This window comes from Danio rerio, chromosome 12 (assembly GCF_049306965.1).
Source record: "Danio rerio strain Tuebingen ecotype United States chromosome 12, GRCz12tu, whole genome shotgun sequence".
Taxonomy (NCBI): Eukaryota; Metazoa; Chordata; class Actinopteri; order Cypriniformes; family Danionidae; genus Danio; species Danio rerio.
This window is the reverse complement of record NC_133187.1, coordinates 46912501-46937500: the sequence shown is the minus strand read 5'-3', so window position 1 is coordinate 46937500 and position 25000 is coordinate 46912501. Positions and strand designations below refer to the sequence as shown.

General features: G+C 35.4%; 1 protein-coding gene across 6 annotated transcripts in view; it reads left to right on the top strand.

The window, feature by feature from the left end:
- The window catches only part of dock1 (dedicator of cytokinesis 1), a 525870-nt gene that overhangs the window by 92990 nt on the left and 407880 nt on the right, over positions 1 to 25000 (top strand). For 3 of the 6 annotated variants that reach the window (XR_012387688.1, NM_001110011.1, XM_073917873.1), the window contains 7 exon segments: positions 4057 to 4129; positions 8379 to 8458; positions 12743 to 12868; positions 14835 to 14959; positions 17005 to 17103; positions 18519 to 18591; positions 24542 to 24645. Coding sequence is in view for 4 of the 6 variants with exons in the window: in NM_001110011.1 (NP_001103481.1) it covers positions 4057 to 4129; positions 8379 to 8458; positions 12743 to 12868; positions 14835 to 14959; positions 17005 to 17103; positions 18519 to 18591; positions 24542 to 24645 (680 nt within the window). In the remaining 2 variants the exon portion in view is untranslated. 6 annotated transcript variants of the gene reach the window in all.

Here is a 25000-nt window from a genome sequence, read left to right as displayed (position 1 = left end):
TCTCTCTCTGTCAGTATATGGGTCATGCAGGTATAGAGGCAGATCTTGTATATATGTGCAATGTCACCTTTAATGTGTCACATTCAGAGACAAGCCGATGCTTCCATTATGGCTCATCAGTTTCCTGCTTCCTGCTGTAAACCCAATCTCAGCATGGCCACTGAAGCCAAATGGCCCTTTAGAGGAGATGTTTATGTGTTCGGTCAGTAATAGCGGCCGCTTGACAGCTTATCTGGAAAGTTTTGCCCTCGCTCACTTTATGAAACGGGGTTCAACTTCCATGTATGTGTTTCTGTTGTGCTTCACTATGTTTTGCTTTGGGTTTGTTTATATGTAAATGAGCGAATCTTACTTAAATATAAGGTGTTAACTAATTAAATACATGCGTAAATGAGCAAGTCGATAAATAAAGTATATTTGAGATTTTATTTACTTTTTTTAAAATTTACCTCAAAATATTTGCTGTAATGCAGTAAAATAAACAAACAAATACATTTAAATTAAATTTATTACAACATTTATACTAATTAAGCATCACCCGGAAAATAAAATGCTATTTAAGAAATATTATGCATTGAGAAACACTTGATATACGTTTTACGGCTCGATCATGTATCATATGAGAAGCACTTCTCAAAAACAGAAGCTTTATATTCAGGTTGGGCAATGTTGACCAATTTGGCATCGTACGATGTCTAATGTGAAACATTGCGATGGACGATGCCATCATCGTCATAGGCGGGGGGTGGTTGTTAAATATCAATTAATTCATAACAAATTAATTAATTAATAGTAGCCTACCGTTTTCACTACATGACCATCATGGTCTTTGCTTTACCCATAACCAAACCATAAATAAAATAAATAAAGCTACAAACAAATTACCACTTGTCAATCACTTTTTTTCCGAAGTGATCTGTGCCAAGCCAAGAAGAACAAAATCTGCCATGTCCTGTTGTTGTTTTACGAGCGGTTTCACGTTCTCAAGAGAGCTCACCTCGCGTTTATATTTAAATTAACACATTTTTTTTGAGTTCATATTAATAACGTGCGCGTGATCATTGAAGCGCACTGATATCTGATCCTTTCAGAAGAGGACAAACGCGAGAGTGAAGTACGAAGTAACAAAGGAGAAGACGGAAAAAAAAACAGCAACAAATCACGCTTCTGCAACCTAAAACATGAACAAACGTCCATGTTTAACTATTATCATCACCTTTTGGACTATTATGAACTCTTTGCAAGGGGTACCTAGCAGGAAAATAAGGGTACCGAACCAAATCACATCGTACCTTTAGTGGAAACAGGCCATATGACTTGCTATTGATGAAATGTTGATGATTAGTTAGTTTTGATGTAACGGTTATAATTTAAGAGACGCACGCATGTGCACCCAACAATGAAATGAAATTGAAAATTTATTATAATTACAAACTAAGTTATTGTTATCCAGTGGTCCTTGTTTTATCCTGAGAGTTACATTCTAAAAAAAGCCCGCAATAGATGAAATCCGTGAAGTAGTCCACTTTATTATTTTTTTTTTTACAATTATTTTAGATGTTTTAAGGCTGTAAAACCCCTCAATACACGCTGTACAGTTTTACAGACGGGCAATCACATTTTCACACTATTCTCTCTTGTTTAAAGTGCACATAGTTTACCCCTTTTTTATGATTTAATATTAATATTATGGTTCTTTTGAGTGTGCCAGTTTAGGTTCAGTCCAACACACAGTTCAGATGTGTTTATTATAATGTGTTCAAATGTGTTATTTTGGGGGCGTGTACACAGCTCGCTGTTTTAAGGGTGTGTTGCTTCACATGGAAATTAGTTTCAAATTCCCGCCAAGAGCTCCCCCCGCTCAGACATGAAAGTGAGTGAGAGGACCAGCATTCAGCCATACATGTACGACTCGAACACAGACCAAGCAGAGACTACGCAATCATTTGTGTCTTTGTATAGTTTTACAGCCAACTGTATGCTAGTTCAAAGTTCAGAGCTTGTACACAGAGACTAATAACCACGCACACTGATTTAACTTTGACTGAGGCACCAGATGACACGCTTAGAGCCACGACACGGCACACCAGACATGAATATTCACATGTTATTAAAAAAGAAACTGTTCTGATGGCGCTCTGTGGCGTGGCAGAATTATGAAGTGTCCCGAATCGTGGCTGGGCGACGCGGACAGCCACCGACTTGAATCGTCGTTCCCTGTACCCTGATAGAAACCGATGTTTAGAATTCTAAAATGCATGGCGTGATGTTGCGTGTTGCCAAGCGGCGTTCTGGTGTGCGACCTGCAGGCAAGTTCGCTATTTTATTTCCAATAGAGGGACACTAACGTGAGGCAACACGCTCTCACTTTCCAGCTGCACCTAGTAAAGATCATATGGAGCTTCTGTGACCACGAGAAATACAAACGGCTGAAGTTTAAGGTAAACGAAATAAAAAGTACACGTTTGCAAACCTATCTACAAACAAACTAAGTTACTAACAACAATTTCAATTTGAGCGAACATGTGGTGAATGTTGATCTTGTGTTGAGCCCAATCAGCCTTACATCTAAAAATAGAGCAGGGGTGTTCCTTTAGTGACATCGCTTTGATTCACACGCTGAAAATGGCGGATGTGAAACAACAAACTGAATATATAGTGATGCGCCTGTCAATCAATATTGGTGGGCGGGGGGACTGCACTCCTATGTCAAGTTGCGATTGATCTAAAAACCGCTCCAATTGGTCCACTGTTTTTATGTTGTTAAATTGAAAAAAAATGTGTGTTTATATCACCCCAATATGACAGTCTATGCACTATACTTACACACATGTCTGTCCAAACAGCTTGAAAAGTAGATTTTTCACCAGAGATGCCATTTAAACACTCACAAAGTTCAAACTTTTGTCGAAAAAAAAGTCTAGTTTTATAGAATAAAGATCAGAACCTGTTGTCAGGTGCAGACATCCTGCAGTCACTGATCCACAAAACTAAAGCAGACTTCATCCTTAAGGGGGTCACACACCGCATGCGCCGTGGACATGACAGTTGGAAGAGGGAAATAGGTAGGTAGGTAGGCAAGTCTGAAGGTAAGTAAGTAGGTAAGCAAGTAGGTAGGTAGGGAAGTAGATAAGGAAGCAAGTAAGTCGGGAGGTAAGCAAGTAGATTGGTAGGTAAGTAGGTAAGTAAGGAAGTAGGGAAGTAAGTCAGGAGGTGAGTAGGGAAGTAGGTAAGGAAATAGGTAGGGAAGTAAGTAGGTAGGGAAGTAGGGAAGGAAGTAGGGAGGTAAGTAGGCAAGTACGTAAGGAGGGAAATAGGTAGGTAGGCAGGTCTGGAGGTAAGTAAGTAGGTAGGGAAGTAGGGAAGGAAGTAGGGAAGTAAGTCAGGAGGTAAGCAGGTAAGCTAGTAGGGAGGTAGGCAAGTAGGTTAGTAAGTAGGTTAGTAAGTTGGGAAGTAAGTAGGGAAGTAAGTAGGTAAGAAGTAAAGGTCTATGCACTATACTTACACTCATGTCTGTCCAAACAGCTTGAAAAGTAGATTTTTCACCATAGGTGCCCTTTAAACACTCACAAAGACTTGTGTCGCCGGTGAGTACCCTGATATAAACCTATGGTTACTATTCTAATAAGCATGGTGCTGCGTGGCACATTCTATGTGTGATCCCTTTTACGTTACAACCCTTTTTGCATCGTTATTGGAACTCACACTGCTAAAGATTGAAGATTTACGTTAATTTACCTAGCTGAGCACGTTCTTTATTGTACCAAAGACGTACTGTACCAAAGATTTTGATTGACAATGGTCTACATACAATCAGGATGTAGAACACAATGCTCTGTAGAAAACAAAAATACAAAAAGCATTTCAAATTGCACTAAAAAAATCGGTGAAACTGCTAGGCCATGAAAGGTGAACCGCATTATAGCGAGGAACCACTGTATTAGTGGTATTAGTTGTAGTATTAGTCTGTAAAATGCATATGCTTTAAGCAATCTACTACATTAAGTTTAATGTAAAACACTAGACTGAACTGTTGTTATTCTGTCGTCTCTGCAGTAATGGACGTGACAGACATCATCACAGGAAAGATGGACGATGAGGACAAACAACATTTCATTCCTTTCCAGCCGTGAGTATGACTCTCTGCACTTCGTCACAGCATCCTCATCAACAATGACACTTTCTGTTTGCTTTTATTCATTTATATTTATCCATTTATTTTTTTAAGTAATTTTAATTCTTACAAATTTCAGTTAGGTAGTTCATATTGGCTGCGTCTGAAATCGTGTCCTTCCATACAGTGTAGTAGATCCGAATTTATTGTATTGGTAAAAACAGTTCCCGGATGACCTGCTACTTTTGTTGAGATTCTGAAGTACACATCTGATAAATGCTACACTATTCCATGATGCCATGCGACTGAATTCATGAACCAAGCAAAACAACTAATCTTGTGCTAGGTCATTGAGCTTGCTTTTTTGTGTGTGTTTCAAGTTTTATGAATTGTATGTTGTTTTATTCCTGATTTTTTTTTAATACAATTTGTATTGTGCTTAAGTAAGGAAGGAAGGTGTTAGGGAAGTATGGAGGTGAGTAGGGAAGTGGGTAGGGATGTAGGGAGGCAAGTATGCAAGTGCGTAAGTAAGGAAGAAAAGAAGGTACATAGGTAAGTAGGCAAGTAAGTCGGGAGGTAAGCAAGTAGTTAGGTAGGTAAGTAAGGAAGTAAGTCAGGAGGTGAGTAGGGAAGTGAGTAGGGAAGTAGGTAAGGAAATAGGCAGGGAAGTAGGGAAGGAAGTAGGGAGGTAAGTACACAAGTACGTAAGGAGGGAAATAGGTAGGTAGGTAGGTAGGTAGGCAAGTCTGGAGGTAAGTAAGTAGGTAAGCAAGTAGGTAGGTAAGGAAGCAAGTCGGGAGGTAAGCAGGTAGGTAGGTAAGTAGGTAAGGAAGTAGGGAAGTCAGGCAGTGAGTAGGAAAGTAGGTTGGGAAGTAAGGAAATGGGTAGGGAAGTAAGTAAGGAAATAGGTAGGGAAGGAAGTAGGGAAGTATGCAAGTACGTAAGTAAGGAGGGAAATAGGTTGGTAGGTAGGCAAGTCTGGAGGTAAGTAGCTAGGTAAGCAAGTAGGAAAGTAAGTAGGGAGGTAGGGAAGCAAGTAATTAGAGAATGAAGGAAGGAGCAAAGTAAGTAGTCCCAATTGCATTCCTAGTACTTGCATGCATATGTTATAGAACTTACTTTTCTAACGGTCGTGTAGTACTGTGTTCAAATGTAGTAAATAATGGAATATGCTATTTCAAACGCAGCCATTGTCTTTGCGAAGTCACTATTCATTCTGAGATGTATTAGAGAAACAAGTAAAGAACAAAAAGCTTTGTGTAGTTGTTCTTTTTTTTTGTTATGGGAATGTAGATTTAATGCATGTTGTTTTTTTGACTTGGTTTCTGCTGTTTGGTGTGTAAATGCAGCTCTATAAACACACTGTAGTGGAGCTCACGGTCACTCACTGTTCATTCTGTCACTCAATAAACACTGGACACTTCAGTTTTCCTCTGCTCCGCCGCCGCATCACACACACTTCAGCAGTTTTATCCTGGCACATGGTTTCACTTTAGTGTGGTTTTTGCTTTGAGGCAACTTGTTTAAAACTTCAGATAAGCTCTGTTCAAAACTTTATGAACAAACATTTCCTCCGTCTACATATGCAGCTACATTTGCAGTTAAATTAATGGTTATTGTTCATCAAGATTATTATTAAAATTAGCAATGTAATATTGTTTTGATAATTTTACATTTTATTGTTTACTACTTTTCTTACTGTAATAGATACATGAAATGTAAAATTTTTAAATAATAATTTTAACCATAATAATAATAATAATAATAATATTTTTAATTAACATTTTTCATTATTATTTAAAATAAAAGTTTATACAACACTATCAATTATTTATATATGCATGTTTTACATAATAAATATACTATTACTACTACTAATAATGCTAAAATAATGAAAGTAATTTATTTAGTGGTTTGTAATTATAATAAAATAATAATTTCATAAGACATTTCTCTGTTATATTTTATTGAATTTTATTATAATGTAGTTCTTATAAAATACATAGTAAATTGCATCATTATTTTTAAAGATAATAATAATAATAATAATAATAATAATAATGCAATTGACCCTATAAGTATAATAAATAAATGTAATTAATGTAACTAATAATAAAATGCAATTAAACAGCATTTTTAATAGTAGTAAATATCACTACTTATCTATAAATGTTTCATTTCAGTGTAAAGTGTTTGATTATTTGCTAAATTTTGAAAAATACTGTTTAATGAATCTTTTTGACTTTTAAGACTTTTAAATTAAATGCTATTAAACTGCATAATAATATTAACAATCATAATATTTGTAATACTTGTAAATATCACTACATAAATATTAGAATATTTAAGTTTTTAGAATGTATTTTTAGAATATTTTAGACTTATTAGAATATTTGTTTGATTTGTTATATTTTGAATAAGTTTAATTCCGGATTAAAAAAAAAAATACTTATCACTAATACTTAACAAATATCACAAAATATATTTTTTACTACATAATTATTAGAGTTGTATTTAAAGGTAAAGGATTTTAGGATTACTTGCTATATTTGGAATAATACTGTTTAATTAATCTTTTTGTAAAACGATGAATAAGATTAAATGTAATTAAACAGCATTTTTTATTAATAGTACTAAATATCACTACACATTATAAATGTCACTACATAATTATTAGAAGATTTTATTTCAGTGTAAAGTGTTTAATTATTTGCTATATTTTAAATACTGTTTGATGAATCTTGATTTTTTTTATAATATTAAATTGAATTAAATGTAATGAAACAGCATATTATTATTATTATTATTAATAATAATAATAATAATAATAATAATAATACTTGTAAGCATCACTACATAATTAGAATATTGATTTTTTTGAATATTTTAGAATTATTAGACTGCAAAGCGTTATTATTTACTATATTTTAAATAATACTTTTTAATTCAGGAAAAAAAGTAATTGAACTGCATTATTAAAATACTTGTCACTTGTAGAATAGTATTTAAATATAAAAAGTTTGAGGATTACTTGCTATATTTTGAATAATACTGTTTAATGGATCTTTTTGACTTTAAAAGATTAATCAAATTAAATGTAATTAAACTGCATAATATTAATAATAATATCAATATAGATAATAATAATAATAATAATAATAATAATAATAATAATAATAATAATAATAATATTTGAATGCCTGTAAATATCATACAGAAATAATACAATATTTTAGTTTTTTTAGAATTATTTTTTTTGAAGATAATTTTAGAATTATTAGAAATTTTCAGTGCAAACTGTTAGATTTTTTATTTTATTTTTTTTGCTATATTTTAAAAAATCTTAATTCAGGAAAAAATGTAATTAAACTGCATATTTAAAATACTTATAAATATTATAAGTTATAAATATTTATATATAAATATAAATACTTATAAATAAATATTAATATATTCATAATTATTAGAGTTGTATTTAAATACAAAGGATCTGAGGATTACTTGCTATATTTTAAATAATACTGTTTAATTAATCTTTTTGACTTTAAAAGATTAATCAAATTAAATGTAATTAAACTGCATAATATTAATTTTAATACCTGTAAATATCACTACATAAATAATTAAATGTTTCTGTTTTTTTAGAATGTATTTTTTTTAGAATATTTTAGAATTATTAGAATGTTTCAGTGCAAAGTGTTGGATTATTTGCTATATTTTGAAAAATACTGTTTAATTCAGAAAAGAATATGTAATTAAACAGCATTTTTAAAATACTTGTAAATATCACTAAATACATAATAAATACAATTATATTTAAACAAATGATTTGAGGGTTACTTTCTATATTTTGAATAATCATTTTCTGTATGTAATACATAATGCACATCAAAGATTAGTAGTAATCCTTTGTGCATCAGAGTTAATGTGTTTAGTGTTGATCTGTGTTTGGGTGCTGGAGGGTCTCTGAAATGACAGCATCTCTCTGTGTCTCTCCTGTCACCCATCCCGCATTACTGTGTGCTAACAAAATGGCTTTTGTCCCCGTCATGGTATCTGTATCACTGTTTGGTGTTTCCTCTCTCTCTCTTTCTCTTTCTTCATCCACCTCTTCTTCTTTTTCTGCTCATGTCATCTGTGGCTCCTCCTCTTCTTCTTCTTCTGTGTTTCTGTGTTTCTCCGCTGGTTTGGTGTTGAACTCCAGGCTTGCGTTGGATGATGCCATTCGCCACAGGCAGCTGAACATCTCCCGTTTTTCACCCAGGGTGGCAGGAGAGAGCGACTTCCTGCAGAGCGTCATCAACAAGGTCATCGCTGCCAAAGAGGTCAATCACAAAGGTCAAGGTAAAGGTCACCGGGGGCAGCAGATGATATTGGTGCCCGGTGTTTGCAAATAATACATAAAATACATACAAACATATATGCATGCATACCAATGATGGATAGATAAATGAACGTGGACTGTTTGGTGAGATGTTATTTGTCTCTGGTGCTTACAAATAATAAATTGAAAAAATACACATGTACTACCTGACAAAGTCTTGTCATTGATCCCAGTAATAACTTGACTTCTTGTTAATTATTTGGAAAAAGGGCAGAAGGGGGATTTTTCTGAAGAATCATCTGTTGAACTGCATCCCAATCATCACACATACTGCAGAAGACCTACTGGAACCCGCATGAACCCAAGATTCTCACAGAAATCAGTCAAGTTTGGTGAAGGAAACATCACGGTTTGGAGTTACATTCAGTATTGGGGTGTGCGAGAGATCTGCAATAGCCTGAGGGATCAAGACATTTGTGCTGCCCATTACGTTACAAACCACAGGAGAGGGACAATTCTCCAGCAGGATAGCGCTCCTTCTCATACTTCAGCCTCCACATCAAAGCTCCTGAAAGCAAAGAAGGTTAAGCTGCTCCAGGATTGGCCAGCCCGGTCACAAGACATGAACATTATTGAGCATGTCTGGGGTAAGATGGAGGAGGCATTGAAGATGAATCCAAAGAGTCTTGATGAACTCTGGGAGTCCTGCAGGAACGCTTTCTTTGCCATTCCAGATGACTTTATTGATAAGTGATCTGAGTCAGTGCGGAGATGTGTGGATGCAGTCCTCCAAGCTCATGATGGAGTCAGACACAATATTCATTCTGTTTCCACTGCAGCAGGACTTTATATTCTATACTGGACTTTATTTCTGTTAATGACAAGACTTTTGTCTTAGCAAAGTCGGACCTTACTGTCCTTATGAAATAATTAAAAATCAAGAAATGATCATGTTTTATTTTGGTCAAATATTAATAATAATCTAGAGGCATTTACCTTTCATATAAGCCACTTCTAATACCAAATGATCAACTAGAAGTCAAGTTATTATTTGTTACTCCTAAAACTAAGATAGGCGACAAGACTTTTGTCAGGTAGTGTACATGCATAATAATAATAAACAATAAATAAATTAAATATAAGAAATGTAAATATATATCTGGTGTCCTCAAGTGGATTTCATTTGATTAATTCATTATATAACTATGCTATCTCAACAGTTGGTTTGCAGTTTTGATGATAAACTGAAAAGATTTTAATAAATAAACAAGCTATGTTCATTTTAATACAGAGACATTGAAATGAAAATGTAGTTATAGAAAAACATTTTCAAAAATAAATAGACTAGGGAAAATCAATGAAGAGTTTTGGAACAAAGCAAACTCATTTCATGAGGCCTTAAGAATAAACTTTTTTAATCATCTTCAAATAAATCGATTAAGTTAAACTATTTCAATTAATTAGGCATACTTTGATTACTAAAATGTGATTTTGTCAACTTAGAATTACAAGCTTCTATCTGACGTTTTTGCCAAAATGGAGTTTTCAATATATTCTTCTTAAATGACATTATTTACATAATGGGATATTTTTTTTAATAAGTTGTTTACATTTTAAGACTTTTTATTTAAATAAACAAATGTTGCACACATACCGTTATCTATATGGAATGCAAAAACTTTGAAGCTCAATATCTCAAAATCATTCAGAACGCAGTGAGAACCTTATAATTCCAAGGTGACAATTTGTCAAATAAAATGTAATGCATAAAAAAAATACTATTTATAAATATATAAAAATGTATTTATTTATAGAACATATATTTACAGAATACAGAACATTTATTCAATTCAATTTAATTCAGCTTTATTTGTATAGCACTTTTACAAAGTAGATTGTGTCACAGCAGCTTCGCATAAAAGATCATAGTAAAATGGAACAGTGGAGTTCAGTTTCTTTAGTGTTTAAGTTCAGTTCAGTTTAGCTCAGTTCAGTGTGGTTTACCGATCTCAAACCATGCGAGCTAGAGGCGACAGCGGAGAGGGAAAAAAAACTTTAAGAGAAACCATTTTAATTTCTCCGCTGACCGAACGTCTTGTGCAGAGCTGCAGTCTCAGCGGCGAAGGCTGGTAGCTGGCTTCATCGAAGACCCGTCTGTCCCTGGAGCGTCACTGGAATCAGTCTCATGCTCTCCACTCTTTCCACTTTATTCATTCATTCATTCATTTTCCTTCAGCTTAGTCCCTTTATTTATCAGGGGTCGCCACACCGGAATGAACCGCCAACTTATCCAGCATATGTTTTACACAGCGGATGCCCTTCCAGCCACAACCCACTACTGGGACCCATACACTCTCATTCACACTCATACAATACGGCCAGTTTAGTTTATTCAATTCACCTAGTGTAAGTCTTTGGACTGTGAGGGAAACCAGAGCACCCGGGGAAACCCACGAGAACACAGAGAACATGCAAACTCCACACTGAAACGCCAACTGGCCCAGTCGGGGCTCGAACCAGTGATCTTTTTGGTGTAAGGTGACAGTGCTAACCACTGAGCCACCGTGACCGCCAAGTTAGCCAGCAGGTTTTTACGCAGCGGATGCCCTTCCAGCCGCAACCCATCTCTGGAAAACATCCACACACTCATTCAAAATTATACACTACGGACAATTTAGCCTACCCAATTCACCTGTACCGCATGTCTTTGGACTGTGGGGGTAACCGGAGCACCCGAAGGAAACCCACGCAAACGCAAGGAGAACGTGCAAACTCCACACAGACATGCCAACTGACCCAGCCGAAGCTCGAACCAGCGACCTTCTTGCTGTAGGGCGACAACGGTACCTCCTGCGCCACTGCTGCGTCGAACAGACAACCTTTTAGAAATAATAAAACGCATCTCATACAGCCAACTTTCAGCTGAGATGGTTGCATGTCTGCTGTTATTGAGCTGCAGATTAATTTTGTAGCCTAGTTAAAGTTGATGGAGTTAAAAATACAGAAAGCTGGAGAGCGAGACCTAGAAAACATCAAACTGAGCTCCTGCCAAGAGACTCTCACAAACCCACAGACCTACATCCTACACAGCACAGCGTTACCCAGCACAATCACTGGAGGATCGTCAGGTTTATTCAACCAATAATATACAGTCGAAGTCTATATTATCAGCCCTCCTGTGAATTTTCTTTCCTTTTCAAATATTTCCCAAATTATCCAGAAGAATTCTTCACAGTATTTCCTCTAATATTTCTTTCCTCTAGAGAAAGTCCTACTGCGCATATCCAAAATGCACATAAGAGTAGGTGGATGGAAACATAGCCAATGACGAGGTGTGAACCTATACTGGTCTCACGGTTCGGTTATGATTATCATGCCTTCGATTCGGTTCAATACGATATCTCGGTGCATCACGGTGCATTGACGATGCTTTTTATATACAGTGCTATATTTTAAGGGGGAGGCTATAACATGCTGTCTGTATAAACACACAGACACACAGCACCACACTGTCTCTCATTCAAACACATACACAAACATAGATAGCACCAAACACACACACACTCACACACACACTTAAGCCCTCGCAACAGGGAGAGCTTGCGCTGAGCGGAGCAGAAAAATGAAAAAAAAAAAAAACAGCACTTTTCCGACGGTCCCTTACTGAGAGCTCCTCTCAGAGCGAGCTCTCCCGGCTGAACACATATTGGGAGGGCTTAAACGGAGCAGTGCTCGTAATGTCGAGCGAAAAAAAAAAAAAAAAGAAAGACAGCTGTGAAACATAACCAGCTTTGTCTTTTTGTAGGAAACACACTTTAGATCTTTTTAGGGTAAAAGGTTTTTGAGTTATTGCCGTCTATAACTGAATGTGTGTCAGGAAAATCGAAAACAAAACCAACTGAACCGCGCTCATTTCTGTTGCCCCCCTGGATATACAGCGCCCTTAGCATTAGCCTATGGTGCCTATGCCACGGGCCGGCCTTGAGTTGCCTGAGTGTTGTAAATACTCGCACTCACCTCCCTCGCGACAGAGAGCATAGGAGATAAATGACGTCAGTTCATAATAACCGGTTATGATTATTACTGAACCGATACCGAATTGTCCGCGTCTGCATCGCGGTGCACCAGAAGAAACAATTAATTTTGACACCCCTAACAATGACATTTCCTTAGTCATCCACTGTGTTTGCGTGTGTGTTTGCATTGTGTTTGTCTGTTTGTGCGCATGTGTAGGTGTTTGCAAAGTAGCTGTGTTTGCGTGTGTGTTTTATTCCTCCCTCTGTCCGTTTATTCTCCATCCTCAGGTTTGTGGGTCACGCTGAAGCTTCTTCCAGGTGACATTCATCAGATCCGCAAGGATTTTCCTCATCTGGTGGATCGATCCACTGCAGTCGCTCGCAAAATGGGCTTCCCGGAAATCATCATGCCAGGTATCCACCATCAGCAGACGTTTCCGGGAGCATATTCAATCACATTATGGAAATATTTCTGAGTTACATTCGTTCAGCGTTCACACAAACAATGCATCAGGAAAGGTTGATTTATACTTCTGCATCAAGCAGACACCTATGGTCTGGTACTGCTTTCACGCAGTCTTGTGGCTGATGCCGACGCTGATGTAAACCTCTCAAAAAATGTAATTAAACATTGTCATGACACGTAGCTCTGTGATTGGTCGGCTTAGTCGCTGTGATGAGTGTGGGCGGGGCTGAGAGCCGCGAGTCTTTACAAGCCAGGAGTTCTGTGAAGGAGCTCCAGATGAAAACTACTGTCTTGTGTTTACCTTATGATTTAAGTTGTTGCCCGTCTGCCGGTTCCCACCTCTGAATGAGTAAGTTTGAGCTACTTGTAGCATTCAGAAGAAGCAAAACAAGAAACTCGACACAGAGGAACATAACCTACTGCCAGCTAGCGATTCAGAAGTGTTATTGCAGAGCAGCACAAACACCACGCAGAGATATAAATGCACCACTACACGCCTGGGTCACGGCAATTATTGGACACAGAAGTATTAATCAGCCTTTATAATGGGAACTGATAAAGGGATAGTTCACACACAAATCAAGATCTGCTCATTTTCTCACTGTAGATTGAACACACTGACTTAAAGGGCCATGAAACCCCCTCGTTTCAGCAGGGTGTTTTCACACCTCTACTTTGGAAAAAGTCAGAAAAGTGGGCGTGTCCAGCTCTGTTTAGGGGGGAGGTGTCGGAGGAAGAAAAGAGGCTTGGTGTGGGAGTGTCTATTTGGGCGCGCTGAATTTCAGAGTCAAAACACACAACCACAGCGGACAAAGTGACAGTGTTTACATGTACATCTGTAGTCGAATTATTTGCCAAATTATTAATTGGTGGACTTTAACTGCAGTTTGGCTCTTTCATTCAGGGAATTCATTCATGTCTCTTGCGACAAACAAGATATTTTATTCGAGGAGCTGCTCTAAGCGTGTATTTTTCATGCAATGTTTGATACCGCATGGCGAATGAGAGAAAAAAAAACCTCAGCATTTCCCGGAAACTTAGATGCACTCGGCAGGTAGCGTCAGAGAGCTGCGTGTGTTATTCCGGTCACAAAATCCTACACGAGGTTATAGTTTGGTTGTAGTGCTAACTTGTTTACAATCGGTGCAATAGTTTGTTTGATACGAATAAAATACGAACTGAATAAACAAAGAGCACTGGTCGCTCACCAAATCTGTAGAGACAGGACAATCACCAGCAACTAGAGCCGCGTCTTTATTAAGAGGAGACTACAAGCGAATCCGGATCTCAGCGTTTGCAGATGAGAACAGCTCTCAGGTAAACAATAGTCGTCCTTAGACACGTAAGTTATTGTTGTCGAGCGTCGCGTGCACTGTTAATCCACACGTGACCACAGCTGCGCTCTCACAGAGAGAAAATGAAAACAAAACTTCACTGCAGCAAACTATAAAAGCAACACTTCACGCTTGTTTTGCCAACACAACGTGGCGTCTCTGTCGTCTAAACACTGTGACAGTAATGAATATTAATGAAGTTGCACAATAGAGCGCGCTGATTGGTTTGAACCACGCCTTACTTATGCATTAAAGCAGCACACTGTAAGACGTAATAAGACTCACTCTGGCACAGATATCCAGTCTGCACGCTGGAATACAACGCTATTATCTCATGGCCGTGACGCAGCTTCAAAAATTTGTTTCAAACAGGAAGTACGAATTTGCTTGAAATAACGCAAAAACAACCAATTTACACTTTTTAGTGAAATATAGGTGTCCTAATAGTGTTTTTAGCAGTGTGGGACACATATACGACTGTCAACAGCTCAAAAAATGTGTTTTGGTGTTTCGTGACCCTTTAATGAGCGACTGTTTTAGTTTGTATGTTTGTGTGTGTGTGTGTGTTGTGTGTTTGCAGGTGATGTTCGTAATGACATCTATGTGACGCTGGTTCAGGGGGATTTTGACAAAGGCAGTAAAACGACACCCAAGAACGTGGAGGTCACCATGTCTGTACACGACGAAGATGGCAAGAAACTTGAGGTAATTTACTGTTTTTTTTTGTTTGTTCTTAAAGTGTTTCATCATAGAGCTTCAGTCAGTAGTTTAGTCTATGCAACCAGTCTCCTGTTGCTCATAGTTGTCAACTCTTAACTTCAGCATATTCTATGAATTGTTCATCGAGTCTGTGTTTTGATGGTTTGAAAGCAATTTTTTTATTGTTCAGTGGCAAATAATATTATTTTCATGTTTACTTTTTTAATAAACAATACACTTATTTTAGTTTACATAATTACTATTGTCAATTTTCTTATTTTAATTTATTTTAGATTTTAATTTATTTGTCTTTTTAATTAATGTTAATAGAATTGGCATTTAATACATTGGCATTTAGATTTAATTTAATTATCTATCTATCTATCTATCTATTTATCTATCTATCTATCTATCTATCTATCTATCTATCTATCTATCTATCTATCTATCTATCCATCTATCCATCTATCCATCTATCCATCTATCCATCTATCCATCTATCCATCCATCCATCCATCCATCCATCCATCCATCCATCCATCCATCCATCCATCTATCCATCTATCTCACTCACTCACTCACTCACTCACTCACTCACTCATAGTTGAAGTCAGAATTATTTGCCCCGTTTATTTTTTTCCCACAATTTCTATTTAATGGAGAGCAAATTTTTTTCCAAAAGATTTCTAAACATAATAGTTTTAATAACTCATTTCTAAAAACTGATTTATTTTATCTTCGCTATGATGACAGTAAATAGTATTTTACTGGGTATTTTACAAGACACTTCTATACAGCTTAAAGTGACATTTAAAGGCTTAACCGAGTTAATTAGGTTAACTAGGCAGGTTAGGGTAATTAGGCTATTGTATAATGGTGTTTATTTTTCTGTAGACTATCGAAAAAAAAAATAGCTTAAAGGGGCTAATAATATGGACCTTAAAATGGAGTTTAAGAAATTAAAAACTGCTTTTATTCTAGCGGAAATAAAACAAATAAGACTTTCTCCAGAAGAAAAATATTATCAGACATACTGTGAAAATTTTCTTATGTTAAACATCATTTGGTAAATATTTTAAAAAGAAAACGAAATCCAAAGGTGGGTTAAAAAAAAAAGGTATTTATATACATATTTGATAAATTAAGTTATATATTTTAGTTTAAATATTTTTTAATAATTAAATGTTTAGTAAAACTCTTGTTCAACTTTTGCCAGTCTCAGTATGCGGTCTCTTATTATTGCTCATACAGTTATACTGTGTGTGTGTGTGTGTGTGTGGCCAATATTGTTAAGTGTCAAATACTATTATTTTCATGTTTAACTTTTTAAGTAATATTTTATTTCAATTTTATTTTAATAATTTATTATTTCTTTTAATTGATTTTCATTTTTGTCATTTATTAAATTTATTCAATTTAATGTTTTTTTAACATTTTATTTAAATTTTTAAATATATATTTTAGTTTCCATTTATTTTATTTGTTATTTTAGTGTGATTTATTTATTTTAATTTTACATTTATTTTACATTTAATTGTATCATTTCATTTAATTAGATTTAATATTAGGATTTTTAATTTCCTAATATATTTAAATTAAGTTGTATATTTTAGTTAAAATGTTTATTTAATAATTAAATGTTTAATAAAACTCTCGTCAGGCTCAGTATATGGTCTCTTATTACTGCTAAAACAGTAATTGTTTGTGTGTGTGTTCAGACTTTGACAGGCTGACTCTGTGTCTCTATAGATGTATATTGAAAGCTCATCCCCTTCTCTGTGTAAAATGCTCAGAAATAGGAAAATGAAATAAAGCATGCTGTTATGTGAATGCTCCTCACAGCATCTGGACTCCTTATGATTTCCAGCAGGTTGAATGGAGTTTTTAATATTTCATGTCTGCCACTTCTCATCTCGATAAACTTTGGCAGGGAGTCGCATTTAATAATTCTGCCATGGCTGATGTGTTTTTGCTGGTCAGTGTGAATGTGCTGTGACAAAGCAATAATTATTTGTAATAATTACTGTTTTATTTCTGTTCTTTTGTTGTAGAGCGTGATCTTCCCAGGTGCTGGAGATGAAGGCATTCTGGAGTACAAATCTGTCATTTATTATCAGGTCAAACAGCCGCGCTGGTATGAAACCATCAAGGTAAAAGTCATCTTATATTCTCCAATCTGCTGTTCAATAAGAGGATCTAATTTGACTTGCCTAAATGTCAGAATATATCTTCAAGAGTCAATGTTTTATTTAATTTTTTATTTTATATAAATTTTTAAAATTTATTTTATTTTTTAATTAAATTTATTTTTGTTTAATTTTAATTTTATTTTATTTTATGCAAATGTTATGTAAAATCAAGCAAACTTTGTTGGAACAAGTCTCTTTTTTTCAATTCCTCCTCAGATATGAATAAAGATGCAAATACAGAAAACAGCCATTAAAATAGCTTTTTTGTTTTTGTGTGTCATTTTTGTTTTGTTGTTTCGTTTTATTGTTAATTTTGTTTATTTTGTTTTGTTGTTAATTGTGTCGTCTTTTTCTTGTCTTTTTTTTGTTCTATTTAGTAATTTTTGCTCTTGTTTTATTGTTTATTGTGTTTCGTTGCTTGTTTTGTTGTGTTTTGTTTATTGTGTTTTGTTGTTGTTTTTATCGTGTCGTTTTTTTGTTTCTTTTTTGGCAATTCTTTGTTTTGCAAGTGTTTTAAGTTGTATATTTTTTGTTTGTTTTGTCCCTGTTTTGTATTTGTTTTGTGTTTTTTCATGCTATTTTGTCTTTTTTTGTTCTGTTTTTTTCGTTTTTGCGTGTTTCGTTGTGTTTTGTTTATTGTGTTTTGAGTTTTTTTATTGTGTCGTTTTTTTGTTTCTTTTTTGTCAGTTATGTTTTGTGTTGTTCTTTTATTTTGTATATTTTTTGTTTGTTTTGTCCCTGTTTTGTGTTTTTTCTTATTTGTGTTTCTGCTTTTTTTCTCATTTTTGTTTTGTATTTGTCTTTTGTTTCTGTTTGTTTTGTCATTTTGGGGATTTTGTTGTATTTTGTTTCTTTTAGTTGTCATTTGTTGTGTTGCTTTTCGTTTTGTTTTATTGTTATGTTATTGTTGCTTGTTTTGTTTTATTCTTGTCATTTTGTCGTTTTTTGTTTCTGCTTAATTTGTATTCTTTTTGTTTTGTTTGTTGTTGTTTGTTTTTGTTTTTTGTTTTAGTTTTTTGTTTTGTCGTGTTTTGTTGCTAATTGTGTTGTTGTTTTTTCTTGTCTTTTTCTTGTTGTTTTTTTGTTGCTGTTTGTTTTGTTGTTTTTTGGTTTTTGTTTAGCTTTTTGTTTTTGCCAAAATTTGTATGTGGTTGCATTTGTTTATTTATCTAAGCTTTATTTATTTTACATTTATTGTTTTATTTAACTTAAATAGATTTAATTCCTAATATATTTAATTGATACATTAAGTGCGCCAAAAGAAATGCTTAAAGCTGCATTGTGGATTGTGTTCTTTACATTAGACATGAATAAACTCTATGGAAAGCACAAAAGTCCATAATCTCCACATTGACAGGTGTTGTTTTCTCCTGCAGGTTGCGATCCCGATTGAAGATGTAAACAGGAGTCACCTGCGTTTCACCTTCAAGCATCGCTCATCTCAAGACTGTAAGTTTACCTGCGAGTGTTTAAACAGTATGTGTGTCTGAAGATTTACTGTAGTAAAGCCGAGTTCACAGTGTGTAAGGCGGTGCTTCACACCTCTTTAAATATCCTCCTCTTCCTCTAGTTTTACATTGCAGTGTGTTTTCTAAATAACTTGCCTCTGAATGAGCTTGCTGTTGTTTAATAGGCTGTTAAGTGTGCTTTAGGGGTGATTGACTTTATATGGTTTGTTGGGTTTATTATTTGAACAAACAGCTATCAATTTAGCTGTGCCGCTAATCACTGAGCATCAGCGCATGGTGATTATACATGATCAAAGTATAGATGGGATGATCCTAGCAGACCAATCAGAAACTCACTTCTGCAACTGCATAGCAACACATTGACAACCACACCTGTTTTTGTCTCTGATTATTTTGTGCTTGTAAAATAATTATTGTATTATGAACATTGATTTCTTATTCTACTTTCTCTAATACTTTGGGATCTTTATATATTCATTCATTTTCTTTTTAGACGAGTCCCCTTTATTATTTAGGGGTCACCACAGCAGAACTTATCCAGCATCTGTTTTACTCAGGGGAACCCCTTCCAGCCGCAACCCAGTACTTTGAAACGTCCATACACTTTCATTCACACACATACACTACAGACAATTTAGCTTACCCATTTCACCTATAGTGCATGTCTTTAAACTTGTGGGGCACCCGGAGGAAACCCACGCTAACACGGGGAGAATATGCAAACTCCACACAGAAATGCCAACTGGCCCAGCCAAAACTCGTAACAGCGACCTACTCACTGTAAGGCAACAACACTACTCACTGCGCCACTGCTCTGCCCCTATTTTCGTTTTAATCATTAGAATGAAATGTTATTTGTAATCAGGCTAAATATGAAGAAACAATTTCCCATGTTAAAATCTTCTGAACATAGATATGAGTGAATTAAAGATATAAACAGAGATTAAAAAGCTAATTTAAAGAAAGCAGCCTTTACTATTTTATTTTGGTATGTTTTTTTACATTTTTTTTTTACACATTTTGTTTTGAAATTCAAAATTCTGTGTTTTTTTCTGTAATAAGGTGTTTCGTGACTAATCATGATTAATTTCAAAAAGTGTGATTAATTACGTTAATTTTTTAAATCATTTGACAGCCCTAATATATATATATATATATATATATATATATATATATATATATATATATATATATATATATATATATATATATATATATATATATATTGAATAATTTACAGGAAAACAAAACTAATGAAAAGACTCGAAAAAAGTGCCAAAAGTGTTTATTTACCTTAGCACTGAACATATTAATTACATACAAATTAGCCATCTGTCTGTAAGTTTCGAAACAGGAACTTCAATTTTTCAATTTTAATAACAAAAAACTATTAAACCATATTAAAAAAATAAAGTTTTAATTTAGTATTGTTGAAAACTCACATTCAACATTTAATCACTCACTCACTTAGATAGAGATGTTTTTTTTTTTAAGGAAAATGATCATATAACTATAATCTGGTAAAAGCTGGGATCTCTGGGCATGTCCCCTGCAACAGAAATAAAAAACCCTCTCATTTGGGACTGAGGTTTCTGGGACAGAAAGATAAGATTTAGCCAAGGTTGACAGCAGTGGGTAACGCTGTGCATTGTCTTTCCCCCACTTTAGAGGACAAGCCATGATTGAGATAGAGGTCTCTTGGCGGTACAAGTCAATGTCTGCATCAATCTAACAAGTGTGTTGTGTTCTGCAGTCTCCATGACTGTTTTTAGTCGTATTCCCCGACTTATATTTCACCACAGTCTGGCAGTGCCTGCATACTGTTTTTTTCTTTGTCTGTCACCTTTTCCCCTTTTTCATATCTTTTTAGAAAGAAACCGAAATGCTTCCACACATCCGATTTAAAACCCGCTTTAGGTTCGATCATTTCCAGCTCCTTTTGTTCCCCGCTACTAGCAGCACACTCCATTTCCGCATTACTGGATCTGTGGTGACAACAGACCGCAAAGGATGATGGCCACGCCTAGGCTGATGGGAATTGTAGTTCCCGCTACCTCCCGTTCACTTCATTCACCTAAGCAAACTTTTCTCAGAAATATAGTTTTATTGAGTCATGCGCCTACGGTAATATTGAAAAAAATTACTATTACGGTATGACGGTATTTACAATGTTGTTACATCCCTTATATATATATATATATATATATATATATATATATATATATATGTATGTATGTATGTATGTATGTATGTATGTATGTATGTATGTATGTATGTATATATATATGTATATATATATTTATATGTATATATATATATATATATATATATATATATATATATATATATATATATATATATTATATATATAAATATATTTATATATATGTATATATATAGTTACATATTGTATTGTTTTAATTTTTATTTGATAATTAAACGTTTAATACAACTTTAATAAAACTTTAACCAATTTGAGTATATGATCTCTTATTATTGCTCACACACTAATTATATTGTACAATACATTATTATTTATTGTTTATTTTATAATCAGTACTAATTATTTTAGCTATACAAAAACTCAATACTCATGTATTTTTTTTATTAATTAATCAGCCAATACAGTCATTTAATGAATTTGATTGACGTCCACACGAGTAGAACATTAAACCAATATTTTATCCATGAAATACACAAGCCATGTTTTATTTCACTTACAGTTCCAAATTGTATATCAGTAGTACCACACACACAAAAAAATACCCAGCAACCTGATAGTACACCGTAACATGCTGAATTCCTTAACAACCAAATGAAATGCCACCCAAGTGTGTTGTGGTGAGTGTAAAAGCAAGTTGTTGTGCGTCAGTTTGCTTGTGTGTTTTGCAGAGTGAGAGTTTGACAATCTGCTGGGATTGACCATGAGCCTGTCTGAGGTTGTTTATGGGTTGTGTGCGTGCGTGTGTGAGTATAATTCTGGAAGTCTCTGTTTCTCCATCTGTCCTCCACATGTTTTCTCCTCTGCTCCAGGACTGGAACTGGGCTCTTGTTTTCAGGGCTCTTTGCTTGTCTATTTTCGGGCGGAGATGTAAAACAAATCATTTAACACACAAACGCATGATCTGGAGCAAATAAAAGCTTCATCAGTTGATCTGAGGATTAAGAAAAGTGACAGTAAGAGGGGCTTTACAGTCTGACTGGGGATCTCAGAACAGTTCTGCTTGAATATCAGAGTTTTAAACTCGTTGTCTTTGTTACACTTTTACAACGAGGTTGCATTAGTTAATATATTTACTAACATGAACCAAGAAATCATTTAAGTATTTTTCAACTTTAATGGAAATAAAGTTGTTCCTTGTTGGTTCATGAAGTTTTCTATGATGGTGGTGATGATATTGGTAATGATGACTAAGATGATGATGGTTATGTTGGTGAAGATGTTGATGAGTCTGACACTGATGATGATGTTGATGATGATGATGATGAAGAATAATGTTGATTATGATGATGATGGTGGTTTTATAGGTGGATGTAACCGAGATCACACGGTGATTTGATGGTGGTGATTATTGATAACGATTATGATGATATTAATAATGATGATGATGATGTTGGTCATGATGAATATGGTGAAGTAGTTTTCTATGATGGTGGTGATGGTAATGATGATGGTGATGTTGGTGAAGATGTTATTGACTCTGACACTGGTGATGATAGTGATGAATAATGTTATCGTGACGGTGGTGGTGATATTGGTGATGAATAATGTTGATGGAGGTGATTATTGATAATGATAATGATGATATTGGTAATGATGATGATGATGTTAGTCATGATGAATATGGTGAAGTAGTTTTCTATGATGGTGGTGATGGTAATGATGATGGTGATGTCGGTGAAGATGTTGATGAGTCTAACACTGGTGATGATAGTAATGAATAATGTTATCGTGACGGTGGTGGTGATATTGGTGATGAATAATGTTGATGGAGGTGATTATTGATAACGATTATGATGATATTGGTAATGATGATGATGATGTTGGTCATGATGAATATGGTGAAGTAGTTTTCTATGATGGTGGTGATGGTAATGATGATGGTGAAGATGTTTATGACTCTGACACTGGTGATGATGGTGATGAATAATGTTATCGTGACGGTGGTGGTGATATTGGTGATGAATAATGTTGATGGTGGTGATTATTGATATTGGTAATGATGATGATGTTGGTCATGATGAATATGGTGAAGTAGTTTTCTATGATGGTGGTGATGGTAGTGATGATGGTGAAGATGTTGATGACTCTGACACTGGTGATGATAGTGATGAATAATGTTATCGTGACGGTGGTGGTGATATTGGTGATGAATAATGTTGATGGAGGTGATTAATAGTAATGATTGCAATGCTATTGGTGATGATGATGATGATGATGACAGTGGCAAGGCTGATGATAACCATCAGTGATGATGGTCATCTTGTGACCTTCTCCTGTCAGTATGTGCTGTTGGCACTTATGCAGAGAATGGTTCAGAGGTCTTCGGGGGCTTTGTCATAGGAAGATCTTGACATTTATCAGTAACGTGAAGAACTTTAGGGTTGTTTTCAAGTCTGATTCAGAGAGAGGCTGCTGATGAAGCACACAGGGTCTCAGATGTGCTGTCTGACTGAAATATACCCTGATCTGAGCCAGTGTGATCTCTGTTATAGTCTCTTTGATGCAGTTGTAGATTTATTTAGAGCTGCGCATAAATCGATCGAAATTTATGTTCAATTTCGATTATCGAATAAAAAAAAGAATTGTCGATGCTGCCACGCCCCCATGTCATGTCAGCTTGGCTTGCCAAGCGGAAAAAAACAGGCTTGTTGAAGTGCTTGTTGAACTGCAGAAGCAGGAGACCCGTCGACAGAACTTAAACCCTCTCCTCTTTCAATGAAGTCGCCGGTGTGGAAGCATTTTGGATTTCCAGTGAGTTATGTTGACAACGTTCGTGTTGTCGACAAAAAAACACACAGTTTTGCAAGCTCTGCTATGTACGTATTACGTACGGTTCGTCCGATAGACAACACCAGCATCGCGATCCTCCACCTGCCCCCGTTGCAAATCCGCTCGCGAAAAGTACACACTCAGGCCCTGTTTACACTGTCTTTGTTTTTAAATGGCATTTTAGAACGACAACGATTTGACATCCACAGTGGCGTGTAGCATTTCTGAGCAGCCCTCCTTCCTCTCTGCCTCTGAAAATGCACATCACGTGACCACACAGACAGAGATGCACACAGCCATGTGCTCGAGACTGCAGGTACAGGCAGTCAGAGGACTGCTTCAATCTTTCACTCACTTGTACTTAGTCATTTTAGCGAACACCTCAGATACTGTTGGCTGGTTCCTGTTGGTTGTGCCTCTTTTTAACCGACTCCATTATAACGACACAGATCACTGCCTATTCACGAGTCCTGCAGAAAAAGTGATTGACAGGTGGTAATTATGTGTGTATCTTGCCTTTATTCATTTACTGTATGATTTGTTTATGGGTAAAACAAAGACCATGCAGGTCAGGTAGTTTAAACGGTAGGCTACAAATAATTAATTGGTCATTAATTAATTAGTTATTCATAATTGAAAATCGAATCGAATCGTGCCTTCAGAATCGAAAATGTAATCGAATCGAGAATTTGGAGGATCGTGACACCCTTAGCTTTATTTTTTATTTTTTTATAAGAGTTTAAGTGGAGATATTGCCCCTTTTCAAAGGACTTAAAAGCTGATTGTTTACATGCGCTGTGGGCTTGCATCTCTGCGCAATAATTGGCAGGACTATATTCAACGCTTTTAATTCCTGTGAAGACAAGAGTAACCTTAGGCAGGGCAGGTAACTATGATCATTCGTTAATAATGAATATACAATGTTCTTTCTCTGCAGGCAAAGATAAATCTGAGAAGAACTTTGCTCTGTCGTTTGTCAAGCTGATGAGATATGATGGCACAACGCTGAGGGATGGAGAACATGACCTCATCGTCTATAAGGTAAACCCAGCAAATGTCTCTAGTGCAGTCTCGCACACACTCGCTTGCTCATAGAGATGCGAGTTGTGTACTGATGCGGCTGCTTGTCCGCGTTGTCTCATTTAACCTTTGACCCCACATCAATGTAATAATTATGCAATTAAGCTTAGCTCCTTTGTTCAGGCTCTTCATATCTGCATATTAAATAGCTTCATTAATGCGGAACACCGCCTGGTCAAATCCTTTTTGAGCTATGCAAATTAACCCTTATACAAATCATTGCTTTATCGCTGATCTGCTGTTAGTTTAATTGCTTGTGCAAAAGTGGCTCTGAGAAAAGTGCCATCATGTGCATACATTAAATTTAAGTGTCCCT